This window comes from Nyctereutes procyonoides, unplaced genomic scaffold, assembly GCF_905146905.1.
Source record: "Nyctereutes procyonoides isolate TBG_1078 unplaced genomic scaffold, NYPRO_anot_genome, whole genome shotgun sequence".
Lineage (NCBI taxonomy): Eukaryota > Metazoa > Chordata > Mammalia > Carnivora > Canidae > Nyctereutes > Nyctereutes procyonoides.
The window spans coordinates 12,050,418-12,078,397 of record NW_026575051.1 but is presented as its reverse complement, the minus strand read 5'-3'; the positions used below and the strand labels follow the sequence as shown (position 1 = coordinate 12,078,397).

Here is a 27,980-nt window from a genome sequence, read left to right as displayed (position 1 = left end):
GACAAGATAAAATTAAACTCACCAGTCAGTTTTGATTCCTGAAGTGTTACAGTTCTTGATGACAGCAAATGCATCATGGCTCATTTTGTGAGCATCATAGCGGGTAAGGGCACAGCAGCGACGCAGGCTGCTGAGACGTTTGTCTCCTTGTACACGAATGCTCACAGCCAACTGGGTGGCCACCCTGTCATTCTGTGGATATAAAAAGATTGAGACCAGAACTACAGTTATTGTGAACATCTGGATTCTATATATTGAACCGTGTGAGAGGAAATTAAAAGAACCATCATGACAGAATGGTTTAGAAATTGTCACGCTTAATTTTTTTTAAGGCTTATTTATTTTAGAAATGAGGAGAGAGAGCACAAGTGCGGGCGAGGGGCAGAGCGAGAGAAGTTCAAGCAGTTTCCTTGCTGAGTGTGGAGCCCAACATGGGACTGGATCCAAGGACTGCAAGATCATGACCTGAGCCGAAAGCAAGAGTCAGACACTTAACCTACTGAGCCACTCAGGTGCCTCAGTGACATTTCATTTTTAAAAATATTTTGTGCTGGGGCACCTGAGTGGCTCAGTGGGTTAAGCATCTGACTTCAGCTCAGGTTGTGATCTCAGGGTCCTGGGATCCAGTGTGCCACTTTGGGCTCCCTGTTCAGCAGAGACCTTGCTTCTCTAATCCTCTCCTTCTGTCCCTCCCCCTGCTCATGCACTCTCTCTCAAATAATAAATAAAATGCTTTAAAAGGGATGCCTGGGTGGCTCAGAGGTTGGGCAGCTGCCTTTGGCTGAGATCGTGATCCCAGGATCTGGGATCGAGTCCCGCATCTGGCTCTTGCAAGGACCCTGCTCCTCCCTCTGCCTGTGTCTCTCCCTCTCTCTCTGTATCTCTCATGAATAAATAAATAAAATCTTAAAAAAATCCTTTAAAAAATTTATGCTATTAGCATAAGAAGTAACTGGAGCATACAGAACCTGAATGATGAAATATTAGAATATCTAGGATATTTTGACAGGTGATGGGAACAGGACAGAATAAATGAAAATGGGGACTCTTGAACGTTTTTTGTGCTGTCCATGCAGGAAGATTATAACCAATATTTATTCTATTTTGTGACTGAAGGAAGGGCTCATTTAAGTAATTGTCTGAAAGGAAGATCCAAGGGAGGATGTCAAGATTGAGTAGTGGATCTGGTCTTCTGCTAGTGCAGAAGTTTCCACTAGCACCACCTCCTTTTACCCTATCTATAGAAGATACAGTGTAGTGAGCCTGCATTTAGAGAGCAAGATCACTGATCCACTTTTCTTTTTTTTTTTTAATTTTATTTATTTATTTATTTATTTTTATTTATGATAGTCACACACACACACACAGAGAGAGAGAGAGAGGGAGGCAGAGACACAGGCAGAGGGAGAAGCAGGCTCCATGCACCGGGAGCCCAACGTGGGATTCGATCCCGGGTCTCCAGGATTGCGCCCTGGGCCAAAGGCAGGCGCCAAACTGCTGCGCCACCCAGGGATCCCTGATCCACTTTTCAGTGAAGTCTAAGCAATTGAATATTGTTGATACAAAACAAAGAAATAAAGGTCAAGAAGCAGAGATATAAGAAGGTGAAAAGTCTACACAGGGATCCCCTCAAAATCAAAAGATAGTGGTGACAAGAAATACCCCCAAAGGCAAACAAACCAAGAGCAACTATTTTTGGGGGTAAGAATATATTTTGTATTTTTTGTACATTTTGTAAATAAAATTAATAAGAATTTATCTTTAGACAATACAAATTGGCAATTACAAAGGAGTCTTTGTTGACTAAAACTATTCAACAACAAACTAAATGCTGACTATGTATCAGCTTCTGTCTAGAGATACAGGAGAGAACAAAATAAAAGTCCAGGCCCATATGGATCTTATCCTGTAGTAGGAGCCACAGAAATAAACAAGCAGGCTGTAATAGAAAGGACTACAAAATGCTATGAGAAGAAGCAGAGTAAAGCAGAGCATGATGAAGGCTACTGATGTGATAGGGTATTGGAAAGGCCTCTTGGAGAAGATGACCTTTGAGCAGAGACCTGAATAAAGTGAGGGAGGAAATTTTAATATCTAAGTAAAGATTCTCCAGGCCAAAGGAACAGCAAGTACAAAATTGCTAAGGTGGGGGTTTGGTGAGTTAAATAAAAGGGAAGGCAGCCAGTGGAGGGGAGGCTACAGCAGAGAAGGAAGGGGGAGAAGACAGTAGCCAGAGAAGTAGCCAGAGACCAAATCATTTTGGTCATTATAGAATAAAAGAAATCCACACAGGACTTAAGTATGAAGGGAAGCCACTAGAATACTTTAAACAGTGAAGTGACAAGGATCTTTCATGTCCAGAATTACTTTTGGGATAAAGTCCTTATTTTAAGCTTAAAGACAGATAAATTTCCAGGGATCCCTACTGTGCTTCATTAGATACAAAGTGGGAGGGAAAGCCCCACTTTAAGGCTTTTAAAGCCTTATGAAACTTTATAAAAAGAAATGAGAACAGAGCGACACCTAGTGAACAAAGGCAAACAGGCCCATTAACACAACTGGGATCCTCTCCCTGTTTATGTTCCCCACCAAAGAACAAACATTCACCATCACCAATTCAGCTAACATAGGACAAACAGGTAATTGTGGATGATTTCTGACAGTCTATAGTTGACTTGTAGGACTCCTAGTTGTGGAAACACGAGAGAATACATCAAACAATACCATCAAGAAAGTGAAAAAAAAAAAAAACAGAATGGGAGAAAATATTTGCAAATTATCTGACAAGATACTTGTACCCAGAATATATAAAGAACTCGTAAAATGCAATAATGAAGAAATAAACCACTTCAAAAATGGGCACAGGATCTTGACAAATTTCTCTAAGGAAGATATCGGCCAATAAAACACTTGAAAACCACAATGAGACACCACTTCGCATCCACTATGGATAAAATAAAAAGTAATAAGGATATAGTGAAATTAAAACCTTTTTATATTGCTGGGAATGTAACATAGTACAGCAACAGTCTGGTAGTTCCTCAAAATGGCTAAACAGTTACCATGTGAACCAGCAATTCTAATCCTAGGCATATACCCAAGAGAAACGAAACATATGTCGACACAAAAATCTGTACATGAATGTTCATAGCAACATTGCTCATAAAAGCCAAAAAGGGAAACAACTCAAATATCCATTCACCAATCAACAGATAAACAAAATATGGTAAACCCATACAATATATTATTCATTCATAAAAGGAAAAAAGATACCGATACATGTTACAATATAAGTGAACCTTGAAATTTATTTTGTTAACCAAAAGATTTCAAGCCAGTCAAAAGACCACAAATTGCCTTAGTCCTCATATATGTCCAAAATAGTAAGTCTATGAGGACAAAGCACACTGGCAGTTGCCTAGGGTGAGTAACTGCTAATGGGTATAGGATTTCTTTTTTGGGTGATGAAAATGTTCTTAAATTGATTGCAGAATGGTTGAACAACTCTGATACTAAGTTCAAACTGTATACTGTAAATGAGTGAATTTTATGGAAAATATCAATAAAGCTACTTTTTAAAAGATTTTTTAAAAATTTACTTATTTGAGAGAGAATGAGACACAGAGAGGGAGAAGCAGACACTCACTGAGCAGGGAGCCTGACATGGGGCTCAATTCCAGGACCCTAGGATCATGACCTGAACCAAAGGCAGACGACGACCGACTGAGCCACCCAGGTGCCCCAATAAAACTATTTTTTTAAAGGAAAGGATAAAGAAACTAATCATCAGATGTCAAAATTTTTACTTCATCCTCTGTCTCTAAAACTTCCAGTACATCTCTGTCACATGGACTATGTTTAAATTTCAATAATTTTTTTTTTAAATTTTTATTTATTTACGATAGTCACAGAGAGAGAGAGGCAGAGACACAGGCAGAGGGAGAAGCAGGCTCCATGCACCGGGAGCCCGACGTGGGATTCGATCCCGGGTCTCCAGGATCGCGCCCTGGGCCAAAGGCAGGCGCCAAACCGCTGCGCCACCCAGGGATCCCAAATTTCAATAATTTACAGTCTAATCCCTGAGTGTGCTATTTAATGGCTCTGTACTCTGATGAAGATGCACTGTATATTCAGGATTACAGGAGGTAGGTGAGATAAGAAATATACAAGAGTAGAAGCAAATAGTAATGGGGGAGATGGGGTAGTCAGGTCTTGTGTTCACAGACATAGGTTTTCAAAAGATCATGTTGAGTGTTAGGGAAGATTTCTTAAAATTTCTTAGTCTGGTATTTTTTGCCTTTTTTTTAGTCTGGTATCTTTTTGTATTTTTGTTTCTATTCCTCTTCCAGGTAAGCAACAACTGGTATTTATTTTATTTTTTTTAAAGATATATATTTTTTTAAATTTATTTATGATAGTCACAGAGAGAGAGAGAGAGAGAGAGAGAGAGAGAGGCAGAGACATAGGCAGAGGGAGAAGCAGGCTCCACGCACCGGGAGCCCAATGTGGGATTCAATCCTGAGTCTCCAGGATCGCGCCCTGGGCCAAAGGCAGGCGCCAAACCGCTGCGCCACCCAGGGATCCCAACAACTGGTATTTAAATCCCAAAGCTCACCCCAAGAATAAAGAAAGAAAATCTTACATCATTTTGGTCCTTGGTTAGTCTCTCCTCTAGTTCCTGGGCTAATTGCAAAAGCCACCATTGTACCTAAAAAAGTGTTGAGACTTTAATATTTCATTTTAAAATTCTAGGTTTGTTATAGTACTAAAAGGAGGATTTGTTCAGTTCTCTCACAAATATAAGTGTACAGTAAAGTCTCCACCATAACCAAGGGATCACCAGATTATAAAAACCTTCTGACTTGCCCTAGCTCAAGATTTTCATTTTCTTTTCCTGCTGGCATGCCATCAGGTGAACTTCAGGCATGTTCCAGCTGAGTAAAAAGAACAAAACACAAACTTGAGGCATAATATCCCAGGCCTTCCAAGTTACCACCTAGCAAAAAAAAAAAAAAATTAGTAATTCAATTTTGACCTTCAGTTAGTTCTATTTTATTTTTTTCTTGGATGGAAAAAATAAATCAAGCTCAATTTTCAACACACAAAGAACTTCATGCTTTACAACAGAAAGGTCTCATCTAACTTACTAAACTTCCTACAGTTACCAAAACCCACCCACTAACCCCTTTAAAAGAGGCAATGTTCTTGTCAAGAATGCCTGCCTACCTGTTCCCGAGTAGTCAGAGCTGTCTTTCCTGGGAAGTTCTTACTGCAGCCAATGGTTTTAGGTAGTTGCCTGGGTTTAACTGGATCATGTTCAATCCCACGGCACATGGCATATAGCCAAGATCTAATAAAAGCAAAAAATGTGAAAACAATTATTAAAATAAAATACTTACATTGAATTACCCTTTTATCTCCTTCATGGAAAAAGAAAAATTTTCCCAAAATTAAGTATCACTCACCTCTAACAGAATCCCTGCCCTTCTCAATGAATTCTAGTGCAATATATTGCCAAGGAGAGGGACAGTGGTTATGCTTTTTAAAGTCAAGTCATCATTTGTGTTTTTGGAAAAGTGCTGAGCAAACCACTGATTCATAACCCCAAGTTTTTTGGTACTAAGTCTAAATACAAAGATTTTAAAGGAATTATCAGCAATTTAGCACACAAAAATGGTGTATATATATATCCAAGCCTATCAACCTACTTAGGTAAATGAAAAACTGGACTGATAGGCCACAGTGATCTAATATTTTTAAGCAAAAAGACCAAAGAAGGGCAGCCCCTGTGGCGCAGCGGTTTAGCGCCGCCTGCAGCCTAGGGCATGATCCTGGAGACCCTGGATCGAGTCCCATGTCAGGCCCTCTGCATGGTGCCTGCTTCTCCCTCTGCCTGTGTCTCTGCCTCTCTCTCTCTCTGTCTGTCTGTGTGTGTGTCTCTATGAATAAATAAAAAATAAAATAAATTGGGAACTTTAAAAAAAAAAAAAGACCAATGAAAGTACTTTGAGGAACAAATGTTAAAGATAGGTCTAGATTTTACCAGATGCTTTTATCTAGATTTGAATTTACCATCCCCATAAAGGTTATGACTGAAAAGTATTAGGAACCACTTACCCATTCTTCTCCCCAAAATGACTCTGGAGCTGAGATTCAGTGAACTGAGTCAGTTCACCCATGTATTCCACCCCCAGGATTTCAATGACAGAAGCACCTAGCTTTCCTCCAAGACTACGGCTAATAAGAGAGACAAGAATTTACAGGTCACATCATAAGTATCTGGTTAGCAGCAGACCTAAGAAATTTTGCTGTGTAAGTAGGTCTTCAGAGGATTAAGGGAAAATGAGAGCACATATTGGTCCTGTAAACTATTAATTTTCTAGTTTAAGACTGAATGATTCTGGAAATTAAAATACTCTGGGTGTTAGGACCTGGGAAGATTAACAATAGCATAAACAAAGGTTTAAAGTCATTGATTAGGGATCCCTGGGTGGCGCAACGGTTTGGCGCCTGCCTTTGGCCCAGGGCGCGATCCTGGAGACCCGGGATCGAATCCCACATGGGGCTCCCGGTGCATGGAGCCTGCTTCTCCCTCTGCCTGTGTCTCTGCCTCTCTCTCTTTCTCTCTCTGTGACTATCATAAAAAAAAAATTTAAAGTCATTGATTAGTTATTAAATCAACTGTATATAAAACTTTCAATTACACAGGATCTACTGTCCCATTTAGGGATTAAAATTCCAACCCCAGGGGCGCCTAGGTGGCTCAAACGGTTAAGCAGTTAAGCATCTGCCTTTGGCTCAGGTCATGATCCCAGGATCCTGAGATTCAGCCTAGACTCCCTGCTCAGTGGGGAGTCTGCTTCTCCCTCTCCTTCTGCCCCTCCTCCAGTTTGTGCCTGTTCTCTCTTGTGCTCTCTCAAATAAATCTTTTAAAGAAAAATGTTCAACCTCAAAACAAATCCCATTTCATAGCCAAAACCTTTTATATTTAAGAATAAAAATTTGTAAAAAAAAAAAAAAAAAAAGAATAAAAATTTGTAAGCTTGGTCTTTGAGGCTTCCTATAATCTGTCCTCAACCTACCTTTTATGTCCTATTTCTCTCGCTTATCTTCTTCAATATGGTCCAGTTAAACTAGTTTATGTCCCAGCTCACTGAAAATACCTTACACTTTTCCCTTCTTTGTTTTAAAAACATTATTGAAATCAGAACTGCTCTTCAATTCTCATCTGACAAAACAAAATCTCATGTCTTTTCATAAATCTTTCTCAGATTTCTCCTCTATGAACTTCGGTAACTACCTGTACAACTCATTTAGCAACTACTCATGTACAGTCTTGATAACACTTTCACTGTTTCCACTGTTACATCTGGTCCCTTCTACAATACTATATGCCCTTGCCAAGGACACACATTGGTATGCACAACCTAGTTATTCATTTTATTTGGCTTTTGCTCTCATACCTAGTTTGGGAGCAGTTCAGCAGCCCCGAACACCCTGATATCACATTAGAAGAAAAAAAAGAAGTAAAGTATCTATTTGTTTTGCTATTTAGTAACAGATTTGAATAAAAAGGCTAGAGGGACATTAACTATAGAGCTAAAAATCAGTTCATTTTTAAAATTCAGGATTAAGTAACTTCCACAGATAATCCAGAATTGAAGGTTCATCAGGAAAAAAGTCTCTTGTGTTTTTCAAAATTCCCTGTGTATCTCCCTTGTACCTTCCTGGCTACCCTGGGAGCCAATTTTTCATAAGGAACAGAAGAAACCAGAGTATCTTCATAAGGATATGAGTCAAATTGAACGTACTTCCTGAATACTTACATTTTGCTAATAGGCATCTGGCTGAAGAGCTGTGGGACTGACCCATGTGAGACCAGGGTTTGGCGGTTGGGCTTGTTCAGTCCACAGGCCAGTTTTGCCAGGACCTGCAGCATGAAAAGCATAAAAACTTCATTACTGCCAACCTCACCCACACGGAGACTTGGTGAATATTAACACACATGTACAAACACAGGCACAGCTTAAGGGCTGTAACTAATAGTTTCCACGTTAAAAACAAAAACACCACCAGAAACTCAAGACATCTCTAAACTTGGTGTCCCACAATATCCTCAGTGGAAACTAGGACCCACTATCACCACCCTTATTGTTCTTTCCATAACTTCTATTCTTGGTTTTCCTTTGATCATGTTTTTCCATCCCCATCTATTCCTTAAGGTTCTCCTATTATTAGCCTATTTTGAGTCCTGGATTTTTTTTTTTAAGATTTTATTTATTTCTTCATGAGAGACACAGAAGAGAGGCAGAGATATAGACAGAGGGAGAAGCAGGCTCCATGTAGGGAGCCTGTTGTGGGACTCGATCCCAGGACTCCAGGATCATGCCCTGAGCCAAAGGCAGACACTCAACTGCTGAGCCACTCAGGTGTCCCTTGAGTCCTGGATTTAACACAGTACCATAATTTAAGTATCTGTGATAGAGATTAGACTCAAAACCATCCTCCAATAGCAAATATACTAGAAACAAGTCTTCAAAATGAAAAAACTTAAATCCTTGAGAACTCTTTTGAGAGAATAAGGTGCTTTACCGGTATCATTTCACAAATTATAATTGGTAGGAATAGTATAAAATCATCCTTTAAATTCAATGGAGAGTTTCCCTGGAACTTCTACTAGGCAACATTTAGTTTCATTTAAATTACTACAGTGGGACTTTGGTTTCCCCTCCCTTCACCCAATCAGAAAAACCTCTAAATCTCTGTGGGATAGTTTGGCAATTGGAGGGAGGGGGGGAAAGGTAGTAACCAGGATAATCAGCCACTGCCCAATTACTGAACCTAGTCAGCAGGGGACGAAGATCCCAGACCCTCACTGCACTTAATAAGTAAACTTGTTATTCTGCCCCTGTATCACTGACAATTGTCTGTATTCCCTAAATTAAAATAGTGATCCAAATTAATCCAAATTAATAAAATTTTATTATTCCACCTCACTTATTTTGTTTTAAAGATTTTATTTATTTATTCATGAGAGACACACAGAGAGAGGCAGAGACACAGGCAGAGGGAGAAGCAGACTCCATGCAGGGAGCCCAATGTGGGACTGAATCCTGGGACCCTGGGATCACACCCTGAGCCAAAGGTAGACGCCCAACCATTGAGCCACTCAGATGTCCCTATTCCACCTCACTTACTGCTTTCATTAGAAAGGAGGGTATAAGCAAAAGCATAAAATACTCAGGAAATTCCACAGAAGTTTTGAGATAATACTAGGATATTCAGCAAGTGAAAAGAAAGAGGTTCATAAATAAAATTTAAAGACTAACCTCCTTTCTATAGATAGTTCAGTCATTAAGGAAATATTTTGGATACAACTACATAAGGATTTTCTGCAGATTTTTCAGAATACTTCTTAGGAAAATACATGTTCAATGACATTTCCCTTGTTAGAGAATTACTCAGGCTTTTATTTGGTCCTCAAAATAAATTCTAAATAGAAACCCATTTCAAAGTATACATATAATGATTTAAGTGCCCTATTCATACCAATCCTTGCTGTATTTAACTACAGATATATATGTTTCTCCTCAAAACCCAGTATTAGCCTTCACCTTATTGTGTGAAATTCCAGCTGAACACTGAAAGCCTGTCTCCCTCTCTATGGCTGCTCTCACTTCCTCCACAATCACTGCTCCAACAGTGAGCTGCAGGTCTGGAGAGGTGTTGTTATCAATCTGAAGAGAATCAAGCCATTGAAATAAGCCTTGTTTTCGGATCTCCTCTGAAAAAATAGAAAGGTTGTATTTAGACTTTTTTTTTTAAGTCAGGATTTTGTGTTATCTAATACAGAAATGCTTCCATTTCACAGTACTTTAGATATGTACATTTTCTTTTTTCTTTTAATTCAAGAGAGAGAGAGAGAGACAGAGACAGAGCATGACTGGGGAGAGGGAGAGGGACAAGCAGACTCCTCAGCGAGCATGGAGGGAGATGTGGGGCTTGATCTCAGGACCCTAAGATCGTGACCTGAGTTGAAGTCAGACATTTAACCAAATAAACCACCCAGGTACCCTGATATGTACATTTTCACACACACAAAACGGCAGTTGTTTACAGACTTCTTGGTACTCAAAAGAGAGATCAATTTCTGCGTCCTATAATTCCAGCAGCCTTAGCTTCAGCTTAGGCTGAACCTTATAATATGCAACAAACATTTTATATTGTCTTTCATGATCAATGCTAATTTTTTAATAAACATTTTTCCTTAAGATTTTATTTGAGAAAGAGAGAGCAGAGAAAGCATGAGTTGGAGGGAGGGGCAAAGGCAGACTCCTTGCTGAGGGAGAAGCAGACTCCTTGCTGAGAAAGGAGCCCGATGCAGGACTTGACCCCAGGACCTCGGTATCATGATCTGAGCCGAAAGAAGTAGACACTTAACCAACTGAGCCACCCAGGTGCCCCTCATGATCAATAATTTTAAAGTATATCCGTTTTCTCTCTCTGGTTCTCTGGAACTTCCTTCCTCCAACTTTCTCTGGCACACCCCCTCCCTCAAGAATTGTTATTCAATTAGAAAATATTCAGAATTAACTCATGCTTCAAAATAATGTTAGTATTTTTTTTTTTTATGATAGTCACACACAGAGAGAGAGAGAGGCAGAGACACAGGCAGAGGGAGAAGCAGGCTCCATGCACCAGGAGCCCGATGTGGGATTCGATCCCGGGTCTCCAGGATCGCGCCCTGGGCCAAAGGCAGGCGCCAAACCACTGTGCCACCCAGGGATCCCAATGTTAGTATTTATGGATTTTCAGAGACTGGTTTTCCTGGTGAGTAGCTAAAATTCTGATGATTCTCCTGACAAGTTATTGAAATTAGTAGCTTTGGACTCAGGGCCTTGAAAATATCTTACTATCCAATTTAGAACTAGTCAGTTTTGAAAAAGCCTAAAAAATGATTATACAGCAGGGGAGGTAGGCATAGAGAAAACCTAGACATGTTGGTTTAAAGAGACAGTAATGAGGTATGAGCAAGGCAAGAAAATACACTCAAATTATTGTGGGGAGGTATAATGAAGGTTCACATATATAGAGGAGAAAGATAAGCACATAGAACTTTCCAACTCTTGATGGCTGCTTCTCTCCTTTGCTGGCTTGTCTTCTTCCTCCAACACTCTTAGCAGATACTCAGCAACATTCTACTCTGTATATATGCTTTTTCTCTCGGTCAATAATTGGTACTGACTTACATTTCAATTTGCTTATGCTGAGTACAAGCAAATCTTAATCTCTATTCCCAAACTCTTTTTTTAAAGATTCATTTATTCATAAGAGACACACACAGGCAGAGGGAGAAGCAGGCTCCATGCAGGGAGCCTGATGGAGGACTCAATCCTGGGACTCGGGGATCACGACCTGAGCAGGCGCTTAACCACAAAGCCACCCAGGCATCCCCTCTATTCCCAAACTCTTAAACTCTAATCCCTTATCTCCACCTCCCCACAAAATAACTCTTCTTGAATTTTTCATTATAGTTTCAAACTATGGCTCACTATACTTTCTAAACGTAACTAAAATCAATCTTTTAATATCTTCCTTCTCAAATATTCTTTCCCAAACAACTCCCTATTTCTTTCTTTTCTTTTCTTTCTTTCTTCTTTCTTTTCTTTTCTTTTTCTTTCTTTCTTTCTTTCTCTTTCTTTCTTCTTTCTCTCTTTTTTTTTTAAGATTTTATTTATGAGAGAGAGGACAGAGGGGAGAGGGGGCAGGAGGAGCAGGCTCCCCTGGAACAGGGAGGCCAATATGGAACTCGATCGCAGAACCCCAGGATCATGACCTGAGCCAAAGGCAGACACCTAACCAACTGAGCCACCCAGATGCCCCTCTTTCTTTTCTTTTCTTTTCTTTTCTTTTCTTTTCTTTTCTTTTTTAAAGTAGGCTCCACGCTGGGAGTCCAACACAAAGCTTAAACTCACAACCATGAGATCAAGAGTTGGACGCTTAACTGACTTAGCTACCCAAGGACCCCACAACTCCCTGTTTCTAATAAGGGTTCGAAATTAAAATAATATTGGGATCCTTTCTTTCATTCCCCATTAATTAGTCAACAAAACCAATTTCAAATATCCACTGCAATCCGCCGTATTTTATTCAGGTTTTCTTCATTCTTGCCCAGACCACCTTACCTCCTAAACCACCCTCTCCCTGAATGCATTTTACAAAATGCTCATGAATGAAATATTCTCAAATACCAAATACTGTTCAAAACAGTTAACTCTCTCACACCTACAGAATAAAGTACCAATTCTATAAACTGGCACTGAAGACCGTCTGGCCTTTCAATTAATCTTCCATTAACCCCAAATTTGTTATATCTTTACAATTTCCAGAACATATGATGTTTCAAACTTAAGACATCACTTATTCTATTTCCCTGATCTTTTATTATTTATTTATTTATTTGTTTATTTATTTATTTATTTATTCATGACAGAGAGAGAGAGCGGCAGAGACACAGGCAGAGGGAGAAGTAGGCTCCATGCAGGGACTCGATCCCAGGTCTCTTGGATCATGCCCTGGGCTGAAGGCAGTGCTAAACCACTGAGCCACCCAGGCTGCCCTGATCTTCTTAAGTCTGTTCTCTTTGCTTAAATATTTTTTTTTAAATTTTTATTTATTTATGATAGTCACACACAGAGAGAGAGAGGCAGAGACACAGGCAGAGGGAGAAACAGGCTCCATGCACCGGGAGCCCGATGTGGGATTCGATCCTGGGTCTCCAGGATCGCGCCGTGGGCCAAAGGCAGGCGCCAAACCGCTGCGCCACCCAGGGATCCCACTTTGCTTAAATATTATCTATACTTTAGGTCTTATTCAAGTCTCATCTATCATGTGGTCTTCTCCAACTTGTCTAGCTAACTTTGGGGTGCCCCATTAAAGTTCTTTAGCTTTTATCTGTAACCATATAGTATAATTGTTAAAAGAATATTCTGCAGTAAGGCAGTGTTCAAATATTAACTTTATACTAAACTATTGACTTTGAACAAGTTCCTAATTCTCTAAGTTTCAGTTTCGTTGTCTGACATGAGCTTACGTACTGTATCTCATAGGATTGTTGTGAGAATGATATATAATTTGTGTATATGTGCATACATGTGTAAATGTATATATATAATTTCACTAAAGGTCCTTAGCACAGTGCCTTGCATATATTAGCAACAGTAAATATGACAGCCTTCTTTTAAAACCATTTTTTTATTAGGTTTGGGAAACAAAAAATATCAGTTTATTGAAATTGTAGGATTTCTGGGCATTTGTCTCAACTACTAGAGCTAAATTTTCTTTGCTTTAGATTTCTTCCTTATTGTTTTCCCAGATTAAGTAATATATCACAATCCTGTAACAGGGCCACAAAAGATAAGCAGCATTTGTTTCCTTCTGTAGTTGATAAGAATCTGTACCATTTTGGTTTTTCTCTGATACACTGAAGTGGACTAGCAGGAGAAGATTCAGCCAATTTTTGGTATAAAATGCCCACTAGAACTGAGAGACTTTCCTTTTCATACTGGATTATCTGAGTAGCTTTGTGTAAATCAACTGACCAAAAAAAAAAAAAATGTGGTAATCTACTTGTGTACTTTATATTCTGTACCATGGATCTGTCTCATCTTACTTTTTTTTTTTTTTAAGATTTTATTTATTTATTCATGAGAGACAGAACGAGAGAGAGAGAGAAGCAGAGACACAGGATCCATGCAGGCAATGCGACGTGGGACTTGATCCCAGGTCTCCAGGATCATGCCCTGGGCTGAAGGTGGCACTAAACTGCTGAGCCACCCGGGCTGCCCTCTGTCTCATCTTACACCAACACTACACTACCCTAGTTATTGTAAATTTATAGTTAAATCTTTTTTAAGTAGGCACCATACCCCACATTGGGCTTCACGTGGGGTTTGAACTCATGACCCTGAGATCAAGCCCTGAGCTGAGATCAAGAGTTGGACACTTAACCAACTGAGCCACCCAGGTGGTACCCCATCCTTTGCATTTCCATACAAATTTTCAGTTTGGCAATTGCTACAAAATCCTGCTGTGAGTCTAGGAGGGAACGCAATGAATCTTAGGTCAATTTTGGGAGACTTGAACTCTAATAATATTTAGTCTTTTGATCTAATTTCTCAGGAATATTTTATAGTTTTTACTAAATTAGTTTTTCACATATATTTCACATACTTATCTCTAATAATTTCATGATTTAATGCTATTGCAAATAATATGGCTTTTTAAATTTCAATTTCCTATTTTAAATTTTAGTGTGTAGAAATGCTATTGATGGGGTTAAGCTGATAAAACCTTTAGCTATAAACTACAACTCCAGGTACCGTAACTACAAAAAAGACCCTGTACTGAAATTAAGTGTGCCCTTCTCTATGCTATGAACTGATTAGTGTATTCCAAGCTACCTCTGGTTATTAACAGAATTTGGTCCCCATCTTCTTGCTGGCTATCAGCAGAGGGCAGCTCTCAGAGCCTAGCCATGGGGGCCTTCTCCAAAGGCCCTCTCACAATATGGCATGCCGCTTATGTCTTCAAAGCCATCGGGGGGTGGGGGGGAGGGCTCCAACACCCATGACTCTCATCTTTAACAATGATTTATAATTTCTTATACTACTACACAACTGCTTCATGGCATAGGCATTCAGAGGTTCAATATATGCTTAAACATAAATAAAGAGCAAAGGAAGGTGGTAACTAAGGAGTTCCTCAGCTAATACAAACTACTTACAAAATGGCCCTGAAAGAAAATATATCACTCTGGCAGTTTTTGAGTATTATTTTTAAGTAATCCTACCATTTAAAACTTTCCATACATGTAACTATTTCAGACACAGAAAATAAGTTGGAAACACTGGCTGAGCAGGACTGCCAGCTTTGTATTAAAAGGCAGGATGGCAAAGCTGAACAGAAACTTTAGTATCAAAAATCACAAATCCCTTGCTGCAAAATATGTCACATCCAAGAAAAATAATTTCTGGAAGATTATATGTACTTAGATCAGCTAATTCCCATTATCAGTTTTTTTGGTTGCACACATCATGTGAAGACCCAGGAATATGAAATATCATAAACCATTTACTAGGCATTGCACTGTTTTGAGCACTATAAATACAAAGATGGTTCACTCCAACTGGAAACTTAATCTGGACACACTAAAGCAACAGATACATACAGAAATAAGACTTCTTTATAAACATTGGCATTTTTAATAAAAATGTACATAGGTAAGAAAAAAGGTGTAGAAGACAGAGGAGCATGTCCTTTGAGTTGGGGTAAGATTTGCCACCAATGAAGGTATATACTATGATCTTCAACTAGGAAGCTCTTTAACAATGAGTTGCAGCCAAAAATACCAATGAAATAACCAAATCCAGCTCTCTTGCGTCCCGCTTCCAAGATGACCAAGAAAGGAATAACGGTTGTGCCAAAAATGGCTGCAGCCACATGCAGCCTATTCACTGCACCAACTGCACCCATTGTGTACCCAAGTATAAGACATTAAGAAGTTTGTGGTTTGGAACATAGCAGAGGCCACTGCCATCAGGGACATTTCCGAAGCGAGTGTCTTCCACGCCTATGTTTCCCAAGTTGTATGTGAAACTACATTATTGCATGAGTTGTGCTATTCACAGCAAGGTAGTCAGGAATCACTCTTGTGAAGCACAGAGGGACTGAACACCCCCACCCTTATTTAGACCTGCAGGTACTGCCCCACCACCTCCACTAAAAACCATGTAAGGAGCTGAGTCCTGAAGGACTGAAGAAAAAGTGTCCTCCAGAAAAAAATTAAACAAAATAAATGGCGATTATACTTTAAAAACAAAAGAAAACAAAAAACAAGTGTTTTAAAGCATTAGCCACACAGTAAACTGTGGTACACAAAGCTAAGACCAAGAAAAACTTTCCTTATTATGACATTTCTTTTTTTTTCTTTTTCTTTCTTTCTTTCCTTTCTTTCTTCCTTCCTTTTCTCTTTCTTTCCCTTTCTTTCTTTCTTTCTTTTTCTTTCTTTCCTTCCTTCCTTCTTTCTTTCTTCCTTCCTTCTTTCTTTCTTTCTTTCTTTCTTTCTTCTTTCTTTCTTTCTTTCTTTTCTTTCTTTCTTTCTTTCTTTCTTTCTTTCTTTCTTTCTTTCTTTCTTTCTCTCTCCTTTCTATTTGAGATAGAATGCAAGAGAGCATGAGTGGGGGGTGCGGAGGGAGAAGGGAGGGAGCAGCAGGGAGCCCAATGTGGGGCTCAATTTCAGGACCTAGATATCATGACCTGAGTGGAAGGCAGACAGTTAACTGAGCCACCAAGGTGCCCCATCATTAAATTTCTGACTCTGGTCCCAGAATAATAAAGAAAAGAAAATCATGACATATTTCATCAACAAATGTTTATGTATTATAACTTTGCCTACTTTAAGTGGCACATTTTTATTGTCCACTATATTTTCCTGAATGAATTGAAGGATTTGTAGCCTCCAGCTTGATAAAATCTGCTATTATCAGGATGAGGAATAAAATAATTCCTCAATGGTCTTTCTCACAAGCTTCCCTGGGCAGTTCTACTACCCTTCAACACAAAATATTAAAAACATATTTGTTATACAACTGTTCCATGACAAAAAGAAACTTTGTATCTTATACCTTATTCTCAACATGGAACCCATGGGAAATTCACTTTAACTAGAAGCTAAACTCTCTTAAAGTTCTTTCTGAACAAATCTTTACTGTATCTACAAGTAACTACAGATTGCCTTAAGTTTCCCTCCATAAGAAGTTAACTTGCTATAGGTTAGTATCCAGTTTCCTTTTGGTTTATAGCCAGCACACAAAACTTTTTACTGAAAAAGCACTTCTGAATAAAAATGTTACAAAATAGTTCTAAAAGTACATGTTACAGATGGGGAGATACACTTTTTGAAGATAGCCATTATGAAAAGTACTAGAAAATGTTTAAGAAAAACTGTAGATACCCTGTTGAAAAGTCTCTAACTGCCAAATTCTTTGGTCTGGGAGATCCAGCTGAATTCATTTCATGATATTTGGTTAAAAAAATTTACGACCCAGATTCTTTTCGATCTGGCATTGAGAGCTATTATAATCTAATTATTACCACAAAACCAAAATTTTTGTTGCCCTAATTTTAAGAAAATATTTTTAACCATCAAGTACATTTTATTAAAAGCATTATCATACAAATTATAGGCATACCTTGTTTTATTGTGCTTTGCTTCAATGTGCTTTTATAAACTGAAGATTTGTGTCAACCCTGCATAAAGTAAATCTATTGGCACCATTTTCCCAATAGTATTTGCTCACTTTGTGTCTAGGTTACATTTTGGTAATTCTCACAATAGCTCAAACTTTTTCATTATTGTTGTATTTGTTACGGTGATCTGTGATCACATAATAAAAAAAAGAATTTCTTCCTATTTTACCCCCTACAGACACACACATAATGGATTATAAATCTACATGTGAAAAGCAAAACAATAAAGCTTCTAGAAAAAGCAGAATTGCTTCATACACTTGATCTTAGCCAAAAGGCCGAGAAGAGATGCAGACCTGCTTCATAACTTTGAGGTAGGTATTTCTTACTAGGACATAAAAAATACTATCCATAAAGGAAAAAAAAAAGATACACGTATCAAACTAAAGTTAAGAACCTCTGTTAGTCAAAAGCCACCAGTAAGAAAATGAAAAACAAGCCACTGACCAGAATATATTTGCAATACATATATTTAATAAAGGATTCATTTCCAGACTATATAAAGAAGTCCTGTAGATGAATGAGACAAGATAATCCAACAACAACAAAAATGGACAAAAGATTTAAATAGGTACACTTAATGAAAGAAGATATCAAAATGGTGAATAAACTTACAAAAGGAGCTCAATTTCATTAAGATCAGGGACATAAAAACTAAAACCAATGATAACACTACACACACATCAAAATGGCTAAAATGCAAAAGAGAAAAAAACAAGTGTTAAAAGGATGTGAAACAACCAGAACTTTCATATATGCTACTAGTGGGATTATAAATTGGTATGACCATTTTGGAAAACTGGTAGTACCTACTAAAGCTGACTACAATTAAACTAAAACTGGTTTTAGGCAAACGCTCCAATTGAACACTTCTAATCATATACCCAACAGAAATGCATACATTTGTTCACCAAAAGATATTTACAAGAATGTTCATAGCAGCATTAGTCTTAGTAGCCCCAAACTAGAATCAACCCAAATATCCAACAGCAGAACACATAATTTGTGGCATATTCATGTAATACAATACTACACACTAATGAAAGTAAACAAACTCAACTACATACAACAGGATGGATGAATCTCACAAAAACAGTATTGACCAAGTGAAAGCAGACTCAAGTATACACTGTATGATTTCAATTTTATAAAGTTTAAAAATAAACTAAATAGAAATGAGGACAGTGGTTACTATAGGAAAAGCGGGAGAGGAACAGATAGTGACTGGAGGTGCAGGCAGGTGTGTCTTCTAAGGTTCTCATTTTGTTTTTTGATTTGGGTGTTTCTTACAAAAGTGGGATTACTTTGTGAAAATTAGTCACGGTATATACACTTATGATTTGTCCACTTTATGCAATTATATCAATAAAAGTAGATGAGGAAATAAAGGAAAATATAATGGATTACATATTTCAGAAGTAAAAATACTAAAACAGATAAAAATTTTTAGCTTAGATGAAAAAAAAGGGGGGCCAGAGTGGCTCAGGTGGTTAGATGTCTGCCTTTGGCTCAGGTCATGATCCTTATGTCCTGGGATTGGGTCCCATGTCAGGCTCCAGGAAGCCTGCTTCTCCTCCCTCTGCTCTCTTGCTTTCTCTCTCAAATGAATAAATCTTAAAAAAAAAAAAAAAGAAAAAGAAAACAAAGGGACACAAATGAAGACCAGAAGATTGGTGGTATGTTTATGGATGGCATAAGTTAATGTTAAGATAACTATCCTCTTTGGGGCAGCTGGGTGGCTCAGCTGGTTAAGTGTCTGACTTTCGATCTCAGCTCAGATCTTTTTTTTTTTTTTTTTAAAGATTTATTTATTTGTGAGAGACCCACATAGAGAGAGGCAGAGACACAGGCAGAGGGAGAAGCAGGCTCCATGCGGGGAGTCAGACGCAGGACTCGATCCCAGGTCTCCAGGATCATACCCTGGGCTGAAGGCAGCACTAAACCACTGAGCCACCCGGGCTGCCCTCAGCTCAGATCTTGATATCAGGGTTGTTGAGTTCAAACCTCTTACTGGGCTCCACACTGAGCTCCACACTAGGCATGGAGCCTATAAAAAAAAAAAAGAAAAAAAAGAAAACTATCCTCTGTAATATATATAGCTAATTATATAAATATATAAATTCAATATAACATATAAATATATTAATATATAAATTCTGTAATATATAAATATATATAAATTCAATATAATATATAAATTCTATAATACATAAATGTAATATATAAATTCTCTGTATATATAAATCTGTAATATATAAATTCAATACAATCCCATCACAATTTTTTGAGGAATTCAACTAATATATTCTAAAATGCACACTGAGCAACAAAGGCACATTTATACCTAAGACAATTTTGAAAAACAAAAGCAGAGGGGAATCCCTATCAAATATACTACAAACAGTAATAAAAAGTGTGTTTCTGGAGCAGGAGTAGAAGCAGACAAATAGGATACTACAGAAATTGACCTAGTATTACATGGGAAATTGAGAAAGAATGGATTACTTAAGTAATTGTTGGGAAGATGGGTTCTATAATAAATGTCTTCATAAACTTCTAGTAGAAATGGATATCTAAAACAAGATTCAAAATGCATAAAGCATAAGGTGAAAACTGAGGGACTAAAATAATTTTATTCAACAAAGTATAACATAAAGTTTGTGGATGACAGATTTGGGAGAAGATATTTGCAATGTCAAAAACAGAAGGAACTAATAAGCACAATATACAAAGAATTCTTGCCAAAAAAAAAAAAAAGTCCAATGATAAACTAGGTAAAGATTATAAATAAGCAATTCAAATTCACCAAAGTAGAAACTCAATTAGCTAACAAGTATATGAAGAAATTCTCAACTTCAATTGATAGAGAAATAAAAATTTAAATAAACCAAAAATATGAAATACCACTTTATAGCCATCATATTGAAAATATCCTTAAACATTAGAAAATACTAATTGCTGGTGTGGTATGAGGGCAATAGGCATTCTTGTGTACTTCAGGTATAGGGTAACAGCTACAGCCATTCTGGGAAATGACTTGGAAGTATTGAGTCAAACTAAGTATATGTGTATGCCTTATGACCTAGCACTCCACTCCTGAAAACACTTTACAGAGAAATCTCTGCATAGGTCCATAAGAGGATGAATGAGGACATTTATCATATAAACAGTAAAAAATAAGAAGTAATGAATGAGTTCATCACTAGAAGATTGGTCTGTAAACATGATAGATCCATACCATGGATTAAGCTGCAATAAAAGCAATCAATTACACATAAATACAACTACATGGAAAGACCTATAAAATCACCATTGAAGGAAAATTAAGAAAAAGAATGAGATCTACCTGGTATGTTAACAATAGTGGAAAATTAAAAAATTAAAAAAAATAAGAATGAGATCTATAACACAATACTATCTTTTAATTAAAAAGCACAAATTTTAAAAGCACATACACAAAGCAACACTGTACAATTTGTAAAGACATATACAAATTCAAAAAGATATACCAGATACATCAGTGCATACCAAAGGGTGGGTCAGGTAGGGAGGAAGTGGGGGGAATCATTATGAAAGGGAAAGTAAGGAAAATAAAACAAGAGACCTTACACAACCCATTGATATTTTACTATAAAAATTTTAAAAGATTTTATTATTTATTTGAGAGAGAGAGAGCACACACACAAGCTGGGGGTGGGGAGGCAGAGGGGTAGAGGGAGAGGAAAAAGTAGGCTCCCTACTCAGCAGGGAGGCCCTGTGTGGGGCTCATTCCCAGGACCCTGGGGATTATGACCTTAACCAACTGAGCTATCCCGGTGCCCCAATATTTTACTATAAATTGATAAGAAATTTTGAGTGACATTCAACTCCCTGTACTTGAGGTCCCCCTTAAAAAAAAAACTTAAATGATAAAGAAACCAAGTCACAATACTATAAGTTAACCTACAAATGACAGACGTGCTCAGTCTACTGCTAGAACTCTAACCTGCTTCAGTTATATTTAAAGAGAAACCTGATTTCATACAGATTTCACAGCTTCTCAACATCCATATACCTGGAAAGATAAGAGAATTTGTATATCCTTCCATGTGAGTCCTTGTGATTCGTTCGATTGTTGTTTAAGTTTTCTTTCAATCAATCCAAGAAGGATCAGTGTGACCAAGCAAAGCAGGTTCCAAAAGCAGGAAGCAGAAGCAATTATGATGCAATGGAAGTACCTTTCTGATCAGTTCCTTCTGCTGTTGTAGGGCCTTGAGGCAACCCTTCAATGTAGGTGGTTGGCAATAAGTCAGCAGAGATAGGTTGACCCTGCAGGTTTTGTAGTCTCTCTTGGACAGCACTGGTCAGGTCTATATAAGCCTCATCAATGCTGGCACGTTCAATTACAGCAAAACGAGACATTATCCCCATCACTTCCACACTGGCTTCCCGGTACCTAAAAAGTGTAAGGATTATCATGTGTAGGCAATAAATGAAGGCAACATTGAGATTGTTAGCCCCCATCCTTCCATCTTATAATGAAATCATATACATAACCAGTGTAAGGTCTCCTTAAAGGGAGGAATGGCTTGGCAGTGATCAGATAGTAATGTAAACGAAGGGGTCAATGTGCAGGCAGATGTTCAATAACAGAAGCAAAGAAAAAGAAGAACCATGGAGGCAAACATGTTTAGTGACCCTAGCACTATGAAGGTGGAAAGCATCCAAACCATAAACATGTTTTTGTGGATCGCTCCAAAGAGGAAAGAAATGCTTTAATGACATTTTACCAAGATCACCTATTCTTTTTGTTATTTTCATACATCCATTGTATTTTCTGCTTCCACTTTTGTCTTCAAATAAGAGATAACTTACAGGAAACATTGCCCTGATTGATGGACCCAAGTATCTGGTCTTCCTTAAAATGGTATTTCTCACTATAAGTTAACAGAAGTGACATGGATTTTATACTTCACTCAACAGTGAGCTGGGTCAACATGTGAGCTGATCCTTGCTACATATATACACACATATATATAAACACACACATCCAACCAACCAAGTCCAATCACTTCTGGGTATACTAACATTCAAATTACCAAGCTGAAGATAAACAGCCTTCCCTGGGGGATACCATTTTACCACGTATACCTTCTATTTAAAACATAACAAGTAGCTCTTCTGGCTGTAGCTAGCTAGTTTCCTATGGCAATATGTGCATATTTTCTTTGCTTTGAACCTGCTTTGTTCCTGGTAAATCTATCATAAAAATGGAAATATTTACACCATTTCACAAAAACATCTATAAAAACTACTATAATTATTGTCCTAAAAAATCCTCAAAAGAATTAGAGAAATATTTGGCTATTTTTTTTTTAAATCATTATTTGTGCTGGACAAAGGATAATCAGACCTCAAAGGAAAAAAAAAAGTACAAGTGTGTGTAAGAGCATGAGAACATGATACACACAGAGTGACAGAAGAACACCTTATCATAGTAGTTGGTGTTCCTTCACAGCCGCTTGAGCAAATTATTCCAAAGTATCTTAAAAATATTTGATAAATTTCATGTGCATACATTTCTGCAAATCATATTTTATAAGCTGGTGTCATAAGTTAATTATTAAGACAATAATTTTAAATTGCCAGGTCTTAGTAATTCTGGTCTATACACTAATTCCTAAACTTGGTAAAACTGGCTTTGCTCATTATTTGATGAAGATTTTATTTTTTTAAAGGATTTTATTTATTTATTCATAAGAGACACACAGAGAGAGGCGAAGACATAGGCATAGGAGAAGCAGGCTCTTCACAGGGAGGTCAATGTGGGACACGATCCTGGACCCGGAGATCATACCCTGAGCCAAAGACAGATGCTCAACTGCTGAGCCACCCAAGCATCCCTATTTGATGAAGATTTTAAGAGTAAAATAAACAATCCAGTTTAAAGCACATGGCTTTTCGAAATCAGACTCGGAAGTCAACTATATTTCTGGGAAGTTACACGGTCTTCATCATCAAAAAATTCTATTCGATGCAGTTTAGTGTTATGTCCATTAACTGAATTAATTTCACTTTAGGGTTAAGATATTAATCTTCAGTCAAATCTGTCTTCTGGCAATAACTCCAGGGTGAATAGGTTATGGCACGTCAACTTTAGACTTGTAATTCATAGGTGAGTTCAGGGATGTTTCAAGTCTTAAGCCAAAGACTTACACACACCATATTACACGATAAAGTTTAATATGAGAACGTGGCTACTGAAATCTATAAAAAAATCCCTGATTCCTCGGCCTTCTATTTCCTAGTTGTGTGATTTTATTTAACCTCTCTAAAACTTGTTTCTTCATGGAGGTGAGGGGTAATACTAGAACCTATCTTTTTCTTTTTTTTTTAAGATTTTATTTATCTATCAATGAGAGAAACAGAGAGGTAAAGACACAGAGGGAGAAGCAGGTTCCCCGCAAGGATCCTGATGTGGGACTCGATTCCCGGACCAGGACCATGCCCTGAGCCAAAGGCAGATGCTCAACTGCTGAACCACCCAGGCATCCCACTAGAACCTACCTCATAATTTAAAATTTAAGAGATTTTGCCCATGGAGAGCTTAACACAGGCTAGCATAGGACATATCCTCAGTATATACTATTAGGATTATTCTAATGGCTGGTGCTTGTACTTACCTCTAACTTGGCTAATGACCAGATATGTCTCCATTCTAAGACTAATGTTCTAAAATCCGGGGGAGCAGCAGCTCACTTTGAACACAGAGTAGGTAATCTCCTTTGAGATTGTTCAGTTCAGGCAAGCAATTCTAGATACTGCACTATAATGTCAGTTTGACTCATCCTTCTCTGGAAAAACTTAGTTTTAGTCAATTTAATTACTTCAAACATTTCAGACTTTTGGCCTGAGAACATGGGAATTGGTGTTGTTTTAATTATAAAGCCAATTTTTAAATAATTAAGGAACCGAAAGGGTGTTAAGAGCAGCAACTGTTACAGGTTGTAATGACTCTGCACTGTTCCTGAAACACAGCATCAAAATCTATTTTCATTTCATAGAGAAAAGCTGGCTGTCCAAAGGGAACTTTTTCAAATGTTATTTACACAAAGCAAATTTGAAACATCAGTTCCTAGTCTCATGGAATATGATTTCCAATTCTTCCATTACCCTAAGCAATCTTCTTACTTGGTGAGGTTAGCTTTCCCACGGGACTCACGAACTTGTGCCAGTAGAAGATCTGGACATAACTTCTTAGCATCATCTGCCCACATGCTTCTAGTGACCCCAAATGCACGAGCTTCATAACTCACTGCAACTATTCTAGGGTTAGGCAAAAAAAAAAGAGAGAGAGAGAGAGAGAGAAACAGAAAAGTATTACATGATCACAAACAAAAATAACATTTAACTTAACGTAATAGAAACTTTTTGGTTACAGATGCCACTATTACATCTCAAACATAGCCGTTCAGAAATCTCAAAAATAGGACCTAACATACAGCCATGTATTCTCATGGATTAAAATATTTTACAGTTACAATAATTATGATACATACCCACCACCTTTCCATGATTTGTACTGTACAACCGCACAAGGTTTATTCCTCAAATGAGGATTTTGCCGCTGTTCCACTTGAACAAAAAAACAGTCCATGTCCACTAGAGCAACTACCCGGTCCTGTCCAGTAGCCATTTTTCTGTAAGACAATATTTTATGGTCAAAAGATACCTAATCCAAAGTGCCAAGGAAAACTGTTATTTCTGTTCTTCCACTGTTGAGTTATCATGAGGATGGATACTAACAATAATGAAACTGGCATTTTCATATACTGCTGGTAGGAAAAGAATAAGTAAATTGGTACAATTTTAGGAAGGTAGTAAAGCTTAGTCATCATGTCTCCTCAGTCTTCCCTTATTTTTCATTCTAAAGAGAATTTTACCTTATTTTTTTTTGAGAATTTTACCTTATGTAATCAAACTGGATAAAAGTGAATTATTTAAAAATAAATATATTTTAAAAAGTGAATTGTTATAAGGGTTTTTAAAAATACACTTTAATATGAATGGTGTACTGTGTAAACAAAAATTTATTTTCCTTTCATTTATTTCAAGGGTGTTGTTTACTTGAACTACTGGTCGGCTTCTGATAAATTTTTCTTCATCTTTTTAAGTAATCTGCCTGGAAAACAAAGATTCAAGTCTTTCATTACCATAGAAAATGGAGTCTTCTCTATTAAGGGCTAATGTTTTTTTTACAACTATTTAACTTGCCATATTTGCTTACAAAGTCTTTGTCACTTTGATTAAACAGACAACCAAGTATTGTTTCACAATGACCTGTGGTCCTATTTAATCAAGGGTTTTCAAACCTTTTTTTTATATTTTTAACAAACTTCTCCCAAAAATCAAATTCTAAATGAAGTCTTTTTTTTTTAAAGATTTTATTTATGAGAGAGAGAGAGAGAAAGAGAGGGGGGGGGCAGAGACACAGGCAGAGGGAGAAGCAGGCTACATGCAGAGAGCCTGACGTGGAACCCTATCCCGGGTCTCCAGGATCAGGCCCTGGGCTGAAGGCGGCACTAAACCGCTGAGCCACCCAGGCTGTCCCATAAATGAAGTCTTTTTGACCTCAAACTAACTTTTAGACTTTTCAGCGGGCCCATAGAACATCTCAAAAGATTTATTCTCTATAAAAAGACAGATGTTAAATTAATTAGGCTTACAGATGCCTTTTTGAAAGTCTGCCTCATGCCACTTCACTTTTATGAAAGATCCACATTAGTACCTCTTTTCTCTAAAAGATATCTGAAGAGGATTTTTCCTTTACAGAAAAAAAGATGAAAGGTGAAAACAGTGTTTGTTTTACAGTGAACCATTACAGAGGCGGCACACTTGTCACAAAGCAAGAGTAGCACCATCAAGCTCCTTCCCCAGGAACTATGCTCAGCATTTCAGCACCAGGCAGCCATAGCTTTGTGCACTATGTGAGCATCTGGCTTTCTCTTCATTAATTTTATGCATCTGATAGCAAGATGTGTCCTAAAGTATCAAAAAGTGTAAAGAGGGTTATTTTTTAGGTCGGAGAATGCTCAAAAACTTTTCCATATAAACAAAAGGTTAACTGCTTTTTGGCTTTACACCATTTTGGCTTATGAAAGGTTTCATAGGAATGTTCTACTTTCAGATGGTGAGGTTAACCTGTTAATGATATGTTAAATTACATGGGAAGCAGTGTCAAATACAAAATAATGCTAAACCTTCTTTATGCATATTCTCATATGGATATATGTGTTCCAGAAACTATATGAAATTACTCAAATTCTGATGTTATCAATCTTAATTCCAATTATCATCTTATTTTTTTAAAGATTCTATCCTTTACTTGAGAGAGAGATAGAGACAGCATGAGTAGGGAAAGGGACAGAGGGAGAGGAGCAGCAGACTCCCCACTAAGTGGGAAGCGTGACAAGGAGCTCTACCCTAGAACTCCGGGATCATGACCAGAGCCAAAGGCAGAGGCCCAACCAACTGAGCCACCTAAGGGCCCTCGATTATCATTTTAAAATGTTTTGTGTCACTTGGGGTGCTGTGGGTCAGTCAGTTAAGTGTCTGACTATGGTTTCAGCTCAGGTCATGATCTCAGGATTATGAGATCAAGCCCTGTGTCAGGCTCCCCTCTGGGAATGGAGTCTGCTTGAGATTCTTTCTCTACCTCTGCCCCCAACTCATAAAAAAAGTTAATGTGTCACAAAAATACCAAATTTCCTTGTCAACTGCATTATAATTAACTCTCAGCAGATCTTTAAGTATGGACTTTTATTTATTTGTTTGTTTATATTTAAGTATGGACTTTTAAAAGTCTTTTGTCATTTACAGTTGTTCGCAAATGTGTTTCATCTTTAGAAATTCATGGGAAGGACCCTGACAAGTACTCTAGAATACAGGTTTCTGGTAACTTTTAGATTATATCACTGAACTGGATAAGAACTGATAGAGAAACTGATGGTTTCTTAAAACTGTTAAAAAAAATCAAAAATTCCATGGGACTGAATGAGCTGATGAGGATGATTGTAATTTTTATGACTTTTTATATGAAACATTGTTGGTTCTTTTTTTTTTTTGGTTAATATTGTTTTTTCCATATTTAAGGAAATCTCCTCTCTTAAGCTATCTCTGACTTACAGCAATTTGGTATAGGATACTTTTGGGAATACTCATGATACAATTACTTTTTCTCCCTATCTGATCCCTACAGAACTGGAAAACTGTCAGTGAATATTCTTATTTTCATGGCAATAGAATTATCTGCATAAATTCAATAAGGATCTGTTCTTGTAACAGGACACAATTGGAAACATTGGTTATATTATATTTCACTGGAATGTCATATTTGAGAAAGACATACATAGACACAATAGTTAAAAAACTATTGTTGAGTTTATGGAGCCAATAAAGCTCCATGGAAAAAATCAGCCTGGCACCTTGCTTACAGATCCAATAGCCTTGACCAGGTGAGTAAGGAGATGGTGACTTCCTGGCAAGCTCAGGAATCTCAGGGTATTTGAGGAACCTCAAAAAGAGAGGAATTCACCTGAATTTATACGTATTGAAGGAAAGACCTACTGGCGTATTTCTGAATTGAACATTTAAAAGCCTCTCAAGGCTAGGAAGACAATCTGAGATTCCTT

General features: G+C 37.6%; 1 protein-coding gene and 1 pseudogene across 4 annotated transcripts in view; one reads left to right on the top strand and one right to left on the bottom strand.

The window, feature by feature from the left end:
* Window positions 1–27,980, bottom strand: part of POLH (DNA polymerase eta) — a 38,714-nt gene that overhangs the window by 6,465 nt on the left and 4,269 nt on the right. For 2 of the 4 annotated variants that reach the window (XM_055329888.1, XM_055329890.1), the window contains exons 2-10: window positions 24,849–24,989; window positions 24,481–24,615; window positions 21,528–21,745; window positions 9,615–9,784; window positions 7,827–7,930; window positions 6,118–6,237; window positions 5,227–5,350; window positions 4,643–4,708; window positions 23–192 (exon numbers count right to left, since the gene is read on the bottom strand). In XM_055329888.1, the coding sequence (XP_055185863.1) occupies window positions 23–192; window positions 4,643–4,708; window positions 5,227–5,350; window positions 6,118–6,237; window positions 7,827–7,930; window positions 9,615–9,784; window positions 21,528–21,745; window positions 24,481–24,615; window positions 24,849–24,985 (1,244 nt within the window). In that variant the 5' untranslated portion in view covers window positions 24,986–24,989. Of the gene's footprint in view, window positions 1–22; window positions 193–4,642; window positions 4,709–5,226; window positions 5,351–6,117; window positions 6,238–7,826; window positions 7,931–9,614; window positions 9,785–21,527; window positions 21,746–24,462; window positions 24,616–24,848; window positions 24,990–27,980 lie in introns of those variants that run through there. The other 2 variants (XM_055329891.1, XM_055329892.1) reach the window with 2 other exon arrangements.
* On the top strand, window positions 15,272–16,055 carry LOC129512748 (40S ribosomal protein S26-like; annotated as a pseudogene).